At 53.9% G+C, this 9,869-nt stretch overlaps 1 protein-coding gene across 1 annotated transcript; it reads left to right on the forward strand.

Moving 5' to 3' along the window:
- Window positions 1-475: 475 nt before the first annotated feature.
- Window positions 476-8,231, forward strand: LOC127028650 (SUN domain-containing protein 3-like). The gene is made up of 8 exons (XM_050914363.1): window positions 476-540; window positions 4,220-4,391; window positions 4,972-5,056; window positions 5,446-5,558; window positions 6,164-6,331; window positions 6,835-6,924; window positions 7,620-7,741; window positions 8,213-8,231. Exons 1-8 carry the CDS (start codon window positions 476-478, stop codon window positions 8,229-8,231), a joined length of 834 nt encoding a protein of 277 aa, XP_050770320.1.
- Window positions 8,232-9,869: the final 1,638 nt, after the last annotated feature.

Raw genomic sequence — 9,869 nt, forward strand, 5'->3', positions numbered from 1 at the left:
GCTCCTTGCCTTTCTCAGGCTGCAAGAAAGGAGCCACCAACATGAACCTGAGCCCCCGCCAGAGAAACACTGAGCGTACTTGGTGCCTGACTTCAGTCGCCTCTGAAGGCCCTCCTTGTTACAGAGTGCCAAAAGCAGCGGCTAGGAAGGTTTCTTGTAGCTCCCAAATCTGTCACTCTTCGGAGGGAATTCAAAGAGCTGACCCCTTGGTAGGAGACATTCTGCTTTTGTAGGATTCCTTCCCTTGCAGAGAGGAGTGCAAAACCTGCTCCCTGTCAGACTGGACTTTGCCTCGAAATGTGGCGCTGCCTTTTCTCTTGTGACATCACCCACTGCTGCTGATGTCACAAAGCGTTGTCGGTGCTGAGGCAGACACAGCAGGGCATAAGAGCGGGGCTGTCCCTGCACCTTTGTCACTCTCGGTCTTGAGGGAACAGAGATCGCAGAGTTTTTGGCTCGCCTCTGAGCAAGCACGATGCCTGGTGCCCGCACCTCAGCGGATACGGAGACACAGCCCCGGAATACCCTGGATCTGAATGGGTACGTTTGAAAAATCCTCCTCTCCTTTCCCCAAGTGTATTTTCCACCTCATCAGCTGGGGTGGGTGGGGGGTGGACCGGGGAAGAACATGAGGGCAGCCTGAGAGCTCGGTCTGGAGGTGGTGGAAGGCAGCAGCAGTCTCTTCAGTCTCTTCATGAATGACAGGACTACGCCTAGAAAGCCTTTTGTCTCTGCAAAATGAGGGGCGAGTCCATTTTGGATCGCACGGAGGGAGTTCCAAGAGGTTGCCCAGATACATCCTGCCATAGCAATTGCGAGAGCTTAGCACAGTCCTGTCTTGCGCTCTGCAGGATGGGTTATGTCCCTCAGCTTTCCTGGTTTTCCTTTTGACCCGAACCAGAAGGACACCGCTGTTGCCTCTGTTGGCACTGGATTTGACTTGTGTTCCTGACAGACGAGGTTTCCTTAGGAAACTGAGGCAGCTCCTCACCAGAGCTCTGCCTTAGGAAAAGGAGCACAAGATCCTCTGAGGGGTCCAAGCAGTCTTCTAGCAAAACAAAAGGGGACTGCTTATTCCTGATGAAGTGTAAGCCTTTCGAGAGCCTCCTAGAACAAGGCAGGAGGAGTTTCCATCTTCCAGAGCAGTGTGTGCTGTCTCTTGGCCCATCAGGCTTCAGGGGAGCAGGGCCTAGCCACCAGGGTGTTGCCTTGGTGTCTCCTTGCTTCCCCATGGATTACCAGCATGCCTTTACATTCAGCCCTCCCTCCCTCCCTCCCTCTTTACCCACTCCGCATTTGTCTGCATTTATGCCAAGAAAAGGGCCAGTGATAACCCGGCTGCCACAGAAATGCTGCTAGAGGGGAGACACACAATCCCCCTGCATTGCAGGCTGTTGAACTGTAGGGGTACAGGCTGAACCTCTTCTTGAGAGGGGGTGGAGAACTGTGTCAGCACAAGCACCCATCGCATGGTGGGCAGGAGAAACAGGCGTTTGTTACGTCCCTTCCATTTCCCAAGAATCCCTCTCCAACCCCACAGACGTGAAGTATGGCCACAGCTTTTGTTCCAACTCCTCCTCTTCTGGAGTCGATCCGCAGCCCTTCGTCCCTAACGAAACAGTGCCAATCGTTACCGTACCAAATGCCCCACTGGTGCAGTTGGTGACAACTCCACTGCTGACTCGAGCTTGTGCAGGACCAAGCCAATCCTCACGCCAGGAGTGCCAGGTTCAAGACCTGCAGTCCCTACTGCTGCTTTCCAGGCTGCTGCTGAACTGCACACGTACTGCCAGCTTCACCATCCTTTTCCTCCTTGCTGCTCTCTAGGAAAATGAAGGCTCTGAAGACGGTGACCCTGGTGCTGCTTGTCGGGCTCTTCTCTTGCGGTGAGTCTCTGTAGAGCTCAGACCTGAGGATGGTGCTTTAGGAGGTCCCCAGGGCTCCATTCTGCCCTGGTCCGCTTCCCCTGCTGTCACCAGAGGAACCCAGCTAAGAGCAGAAAGTCCTCGACAGAGCTCTGCCACTCCCCCCTGCTTCAGAGGAATGGCTGTGGGGGTGAGGAAGGGGTGACTTGCCTTCCCCACGAGGGCTAAGCCAGTTCTCTTCAGCCGAGGGAGAGGCAGTGGCTAACCTCGCCTGCCCCACGAGGTTGAGAAGCTTCTGCAGGACAAGGAGCATAGTCCAGGGGAGGCAATGTCCGTCTCTTGCGGAGCCCGGACACCATCATGACCTCTTTCAAAGACTACAAGAGGAGAGACTACTATGGCACCTGGGAGAGACCCAGAAAGGGGAGCGGGCAGCCCGAGGCATAACCCAGCCTTCGACCAAGGTCGAAGTGTAAGGAGAGCTTTGGTGTATGTCTGACAGGTGTTTACCACGTGGGACAGCTTGGCGAAGAAAGCCTCTGGAGGATTGCAGCAGTATGCCGGGCCTGCATCTCCTGCTACATTCAGCCTCTCCAACAGCAGGTGACATTTAGGTTTCTTCAGCTCAAGGCTGGTTCTGCCAGCGTCACCCCAGGGCAGAAAGTGCCACTCCTTAAAAGCCTGTGCCTAGGGCTAGCTACAGGAGCCACCCTGGCAGGTCAGTCAGGTGAAGGTCAACTGGACCCCACACCAGTGTCTCCACAGTTCGTGGCATTGCACGCAGCTGATAAAGAACAACCATGAGGCAGATTTGGGCCTGCATAGGTTTCAGCAAAGCAAGCACGGGCTTGCGTGGAAAGACTTGAGTCCTTTGCTTTTGATCGGTGTTAGAGTCCTGCTGCCCAAGCCTTCAACGTGCCAACCACTTCCAAAATTCATTCGTGGGCATGTAACTCAGCAAGCAGCTTCACAGCAATGGAACTTCTCCAGGTGGTATCAAGAAAGGACCTGTACCCAAACCACCCTTGGAAGTGTAGCAGGAAGCTGTGCGATAGTAGCCCAGCTGCCTAGGAAGACAGGAAACGGAAGGAATACGTAGAAGAGGTTGCCCGCAAATGAATGCCTGACAAATGGCAGAAGGCTTTGCAGGACAGATGGTGTTTAACTGGAAGCCGTGCCCAAGTCAAAGAGGGGAGGCTTTCTGGAAGAAGACAATGCCCAAGGTGAATTGGCTTCTGTCTTGCCTGCCGGTCCATGGTGCTGTTTTCACAGCGTACGCTAGTGGAGCACCTGAGCACAAACAGGCATGGGGTCTGTAATTCTTTTGTTTCCCGTGCCTGTACAGAGACTGTTGTTGTGCGCTGCCTTCCTTCCTGCAGAAGGCCTGTTTCTGCTTGCAATGACTGTTCCCTTAATTGTCATTCCAGGAGCGCTTGCACCTCCCTGGAGGGGACTGGAAGACTTGGAGGTAAAAATGATTTCCCCTTGACTAGATGGTTCTTTCGAGGAGCCCCTCGGCCCCACCAGGACATTGTTTATGTCCCGTCTCACACAAACTTCCCCGGGCACAGCTCCCTGACCTTCTCCCATTGCCCTTTCTTCCCTGCTGCCAAATGGTCAGCTATAGCTCCCCACGCCCATTAGAGGACTGGGGCCACCCATCCGTCCACCCTTGCGTTTGGGCTGGGCTCTTCACAGCTCCACCTTCCTAACACCTGACAAGCGGAACGGTAGCCTTCTCCATCCTGCATCCCGTTCTCTCCCTCCATGCTTGCGAGTAGCTGCTAGGAGACCCCTCTGCGGCTTTCCATTGCTGGGCTGCAACAGAAAGCCCCTGCAAGCAGCATTGCCCCCTCGAAGGAGAGGAGAGGCCAAGGGAAAGAGAGTCTTCTCTCAGGCTGAGGTCACTGGAGCAGCAGTTGCCCGTGAAGACCTTTGCAGGGGGCAAGGTTCAAGGACTGAGGGCAGCCTTGCAACTGCCACTGTCAAGCAGAGAGGGAGGACAGAAGTGTATTTCTCGAGCAAGCAGAAGAGGCTAGCCGAGGCAAGGAAGATGTTGTGCTAAGAAAGGAGAAGAGGGAGCAGCAGGAGAGAGGCAGAGGAAAAAACGGAGAGACGAGATACCGGCAACCAGGCACGGGAAAGGCAATCAGGGTGGAGGGCTCTAGGACTGATCCAGGAGAGCTCTCCTCTGTCTCCCTTAGATCGTCTCTCACTAGTATATGCCTAAGGCAGGGAAGGTATTGGTCTTTTCTATAGGAGCTGTCAACTGCTTCTTGCCTGGCTCACATTCCCACAGCGTCCGAGAGGCCAGCCACAACAGTTACAGTCTCTCCCTTGCTCACTGTTTCTAGGCCAGCAGGAGACGAGTTAGGAGAAGCGCTGAGCAAAACCCTGACCCTGCCAGAACAGCTCCGTAAGCTGCAGGAAGAGCTTTATCACCTGCGATGGAGCGTCAGGGATGTCACCGAGCATGCTCTCCACGAAGCCCCGAAGCAGGCTAAGCTCCCAGGCTTTACCGGATGGGTAAGGGCACACTGCAGAAGGCTCGACTCAGAGGTTTCTTTCCTCCCTCCGGCACGTATCCTACTCCAGTTCCCTGCCATAGCTAGCCAAAAAACTGGTGCTGCTGGAACAAGTGCTGTGCATTGCCACACTTCCTTTTCCTGTTGCTCCACACTTCCTTCTGGGGGAAGAGAGAGCCGTGACGGGAATTGTATTAGTTCTCTTAGTCGCACCTTCCTCTCCGTCCGCATCTCGGGTCCTCCTCAAGGGAGGACCAGAAAGAAAGAATGGTCTCAGCAGTCCATAGTTACCCCAGTCCCATCTCATGCCCAGAAGGCTTGTCTGTCCGTGCCACCTGGCATGGGGCAGCTCCACAGGAAAAGCCCATTCCCGCACCTTCAGCATGCAGAGCATTGGCGTGAGCAGCCTCTCTGTTCTGATACTGCTCAATCGGAGTGGAGCAAACTTGGGAGGTTTCCGGGCAATTCCAGCGTTCCTTACAGCTGAGTTGAACCGTGTTCACCTTGGCTGGCCTTGCAGGGGAGCTGCTTGCCCGTTCCTTTGCCTTCTAACAGGCGCTCTCCTTTCTGTTCCTTCCCAGGCTGTTCAAGAGATGATCAATCAAGTCTTGGAGAAGCTGGAAGAAAACCAAGTCCCGATGCCTGATTATGCCCTCAAATCATCAGGTGCCGTGACATTGTCCAAACCAACCAGTTCCAAAGCGCTTCCTCTCCAGCTTGACAAGGCGGGCGTTTGAATGCGCCCAGTGGGAGGAGAGAAGGGCCAACAAGTCAAGGGCCCCTCATGCCCCAAAAATGTACCCACTGACACAGTCTGTAACGGGCCAGACCACAGCTGAAGAACAGAAAGCCTAGGTCACATTCTTGTCTTTTTCCACGGCCCCTTACGACACTTTGATGAGGCCCTGCTCTGTGTTCCAGAGGGATCAGGCCAGTAAGAAAGAGGGCAATCCCACTGTACCAGATGGATGGCTACTTAGAAGCCTCTTTCAAGTCAACACTGCAATATTCCTCCTGACATTGCTCGATGAGCATGCTCATGTTTGAATTTCCAGGGGCTGCTATCATTCATCCATGGACTTCTCCATCCTTCCGGAATACAAAAGGAGTCTTTCTGTATTCCCTGCCCATGCTGGATTACGTCAAGTCTCCTGAGGCTATTCTGGAGGTAGGAGCACCAAGAAACAGAAAAACACAGGTGGGGGGGAGGAACCAAACACGCTCCTGAGTGGCCTTTACGCTTGTCTTTGCTCCTCGAAGCTTTCTTTACTGCTTTCTTCTCACAGGGACCTACTTGCCTCCTGTGTCTCCCTGCTGAGTATTTCCTCTCCCGCAGTGCCCCAGGCCCTCCACGCGAGCTTCTGACAGGCTAGCTTCGTCCTGCAGTCTTTGTCTTCCCAGTCACTGTGAAAACTGTCAGCATGGCACGGGAGGAGAAGGGAAAAGGTGCCTGCGGAGGTCTGGGGTGTGAGATTGCCGGGGCTCTTAGTGAGCACAAGCAGGCGCTGGCCGGGAGAGGCCAGAGAGCTTCTACAAGTAGCACACCCAGCTCCCTGCCATCCAAGTGTTTCTCCGCTGAAGGGGTCTTGTGAGGCCTGAATTCTCACAACGGCTTCTCCGTTCGGTACCTGCAGGGTCCCGCCGAAGGCACTGGCTGCGGTTCAGAGCAGAGCTGATGGGCCAAATCAGTTCTTAATCCTCTGATGCTCGTGGCAGGAATAAGAGCCAGGGCACCCTTCTCCATGGGAACGTGCTTTCTTCTTCTCCTTTCAGCCAGAAAATCATCCGGGAAACTGCTGGCCCTTCCCAGGAAGTCAGGGACACGTCTTCATCAAGCTGTCTATGCCAATCATTCCCAGAGCAGTCACCATGGACCATGCTTTAGGGACAGGCTTCCATGGAGACAGTATCTCCAGAGCTCCAAAGGACTTTGCTGTCTACGTAAGTGGTTTCTCAAGAGTGGGGGCAGGGGGTCGCATAGCATTTCTAAGCGGGGGGTGAATACGGGTCAAAGAGTCGAGCGGCCTGCGGCTTCCTCCTGGCTCGCAGAAGAAACAACCTCCTGGCAGTTGTATTCCTCTTTTATCCAATGTACTGCTCAAAAGGAAGTTTGTGGGGCAAGAGGGTGCCCCAGGAGCCACAGGGAAAAGCAGCTGGCACAGTGCACGGTTCTAAACCTTCTTGGCTTCCGATCCCAGGGGGCATTTGTGATCCCGAGGTTACCCCCCTCTCACTGGCAATGTCTGCTCCTTTTCTGACTGCCAGCTGAGACCCATTGAGTAGGCAAGTGTGGCATGCTGCCTAGCTGCAGCTTCTCATCTTCTCCTTGTGCTCATCCTCCTTGGACTACGTAGCTGAAAGCAAGCAGTACTTCACCAACTGAAGTTAAGTCTTCCCACAGTGTAACAGGCGCTCTTGTTTTCTCCACCCCCGGCTTTCTCTAGGGCCTGAAGCACCATGAGGAGCAGGGAACGTTCCTGGGACGGTTCATTTTCCTGGCGGCGCTCAATCCCAGTCAGACCTTCCAGCTGAAGGTACGGGGACAAAGAGGGAAGGCTATCATAGGAGAGGAGGAGACATGCGGTTGGCTGGGGAGAAGCTTCCCTGCCAAAGGGCTATAGGCAGCCCTCTCCTTGAGCGTGTGCCACGCTGGCCCTTCTTCTGCTTTAACTTCCTAACGGCATATGCCGTTCTTCTTCTCTTTCGTTTTGGGTTTAAGCTTCAGCGCTTACAACTGCTGCAGTTGAAGCTGAAACCAGCTTGACTGTCTGGACTCCAAGTGCATACACGTGGCCACATCCCGTAGTATGCACTACTACTGGCCTGCTAGTTCAAGACTAGAAATGCTGGGCTTTCTGAGGATTCTGTTGTTGCTGGTAGTGAGTAGTGACAGGGAGGCCATTCTGTTTCAGTGGCTTTCTAGAGAAGGCAACGAGACATTCTACTACCACCACTGGGTCTTCTGACTGTGGGAGCACGGGCCTCAAAGCAGGCGAGAAGAACTTGCCAATGTATTTGCTGAAGCTTCTGGTAGCTGCATCTTCCTTTCCTGTTCTGCTGGCCAAATGAGAGAGAGCAAGATAAGAACATCTTGAACCACGATAGGTCAAAAGACCTCACATGGCAGCTGGAAGGAAGCTGTTGAACGAGTCCCTCGCTGCGGCACTACTCTGTCAGTAGTCAAATGCCAGAGAGGAAAAAGGCAACTCATTTCTTCTTCTCCTTTCAGAACGAGCTCTCTGGGTTCGTGAAGTACCTAAGGCTGCAAGTGCTGAGCAACTGGGGTCACCCGGACTACACCTGCCTGTATCGATTCAGAGTGCACGGTGATCCTCCCAAAGACGGGGAGAGGTGTCAGCTTCATCTGGCAATAAATTGCGTTAATTTTCACCAAGCCGAGTTTGCGTCTGTTTTGCCTGTGATGCTAACTGGAAAGAGAGCTCCCTGTCTTCCTCTCCACCCACGAGCTTATCGGAGACATCAGGAGTACATAGCAAGATATTCCGTATTAAAAGAAACAAGAAAAATCAGTCACAAACATGCAGAAAGCCTGACAGCCACAGACTTGCTGCCTACACAGTAACATTAGCAAGGCCCTGCCTATACACAAAAGATTAAATTAATGTACAGTTTCCCTATGTAGGAAGCAACTAAGGAACAACTGAATACAACCACCTCTTGTTACCTGTTTTCACAAGAGGCACCTCCTGCTTCAGCTTCTATCTTTCAGGTTGTTACTGATGAGAAAATGGAAGCATGTTTTATTGTAAGAAGGAAACCTGTAATTGGAAACTTAATTCATGGCCTGATTTGCCTCTCTAGGCACACATCTAGTGAATAGCCCAGCAAACGTTACAGAAGTGAGCAGCAAGGCAAACCCAGGACACCTCAAGAGATCCCGTAACTACACGAGTCTGTCTTTCCTTTTCACCCCCGAGTTCCCAAAGCACCAAGGCAGGACCAGGCAGGGCAGTCGTGCGCTCGGGTCACACCGGGGAGGAGAGAGCAGGAACAGCGCTCTGGCACCCAGGATTAGTAACAACAATTTCTGCTCTGAACTGGGGCTTGGTCAATGTGCAAGTGCATGGCTCAGCCATGGCCAATGGCACAGCTGTTGCTGGGCGGGCAGGGGCAGCCCGGGCCTCTCCTCACAGAGCCACCCTGCGCCCGCTGCCCCGCCACTGCAGCTCGCTCCTCAGCCAGCGGGGACACTGGGCCTGCGGAGAGACGGCCTTCGAGAACAGCCTGTTCCTTCAGCAGCGCAAGTGTGTGCACAGCTCTGCCGTCCCTCGGTCCGCTCATGGGGCCTGGGCTTGCTCAGGGAGGGAGGAAAGGGGGGAAAGGAGGGCAGGAGAGGGGACAGGAGCGAGAGACAGAGGGGACAGGTCACACTTTTATTTATTTACTGCACCACAACCTCGCCTTCCAGGACAAAGTCAGCTTTGCTTCCAAGCCTCCTCTAGCACAGATGCCTCAGCTGGCATCTGACATTCAGAGGTGCAAAGTTACCTCCCTGCTGAGCTCATTACAGGCTCAGGGCTCAGGAGCTGGCAGTGCCCGATGCCACCAGGGAAGCAGAGGATCCTGGCAGCTGGATGTTGAGCGCGGTGGGCCTCTGCCGCCCACTCCTCACTCACATGCTTTAGCTACAGCTCCTGTGCTTGGGCAGCATGGCGTTTGTTACCCTTCACAAAATGCCATGGCAGGCAGGCTTGGTTGGGTGAACGTGGCTGAGGAATTCTCGTGCAAGAAGCTCCTTTTACGGAAGGCATCTTGTCCATAGGATGACCTGGCCAGAGTTTTTTCTTAGTTGACTTTTTGGTATTATTGCTCTGAAGATGCCTGCGGAAACAAAAAAAGGAAAGATTAAAAAGATATCTATATATTTCACTGCTGTTATTAGTAGAGGCAACAAGGAGCCTGACCAGAACCAGCTGCCAGGGCTTCCAGGCTCTAGGAAGCTCTGGCAGACCTGTGCAGACTGTGTCTGCCCTCAGTCGACATTTTGACATTGGAAACGTCAATTTGCAAAGCTCTCTTCAGCTATCCAGCGCTGCAACCCAACGACTTTGCTAAACACAGGAGGGACCATGCAGCCGAGGAGAGGATCTGCCTTCTTGCCTGTCACTGCCTGCTCCTTTGCAGCATCCTAGAGTTTCACTCCAGCACCTCGGTACCGCCTCCGATGCCGTGGGGACCGAGCACAGAGGAGTCATCCGCAACAGGGCAGCAGGAGGGGGCTGCTCTTCAGCCCTCTTTCAACAAACCTCTTTTCGGCCTCTTTGGCCTGGTTTTCAGCTGCCACTCTTGACCTCCATCTGCTCACAGGAGGTGGATCATCAGTGCCTCAAGACGGGCAGTAGCCTCCGGGCTGCCTCATCTGCCTGATGTCTTCTCCCTCTTTGATGACTTTGGCTGCTGGCTGCAGCAGGGCCGCTGGCAAAGCACACAGTGGACAGACAACAGTCGCGCCTCGCCC

Source organism: Gymnogyps californianus, unplaced genomic scaffold (assembly GCF_018139145.2).
Source record: "Gymnogyps californianus isolate 813 unplaced genomic scaffold, ASM1813914v2 HiC_scaffold_38, whole genome shotgun sequence".
Lineage (NCBI taxonomy): Eukaryota > Metazoa > Chordata > Aves > Accipitriformes > Cathartidae > Gymnogyps > Gymnogyps californianus.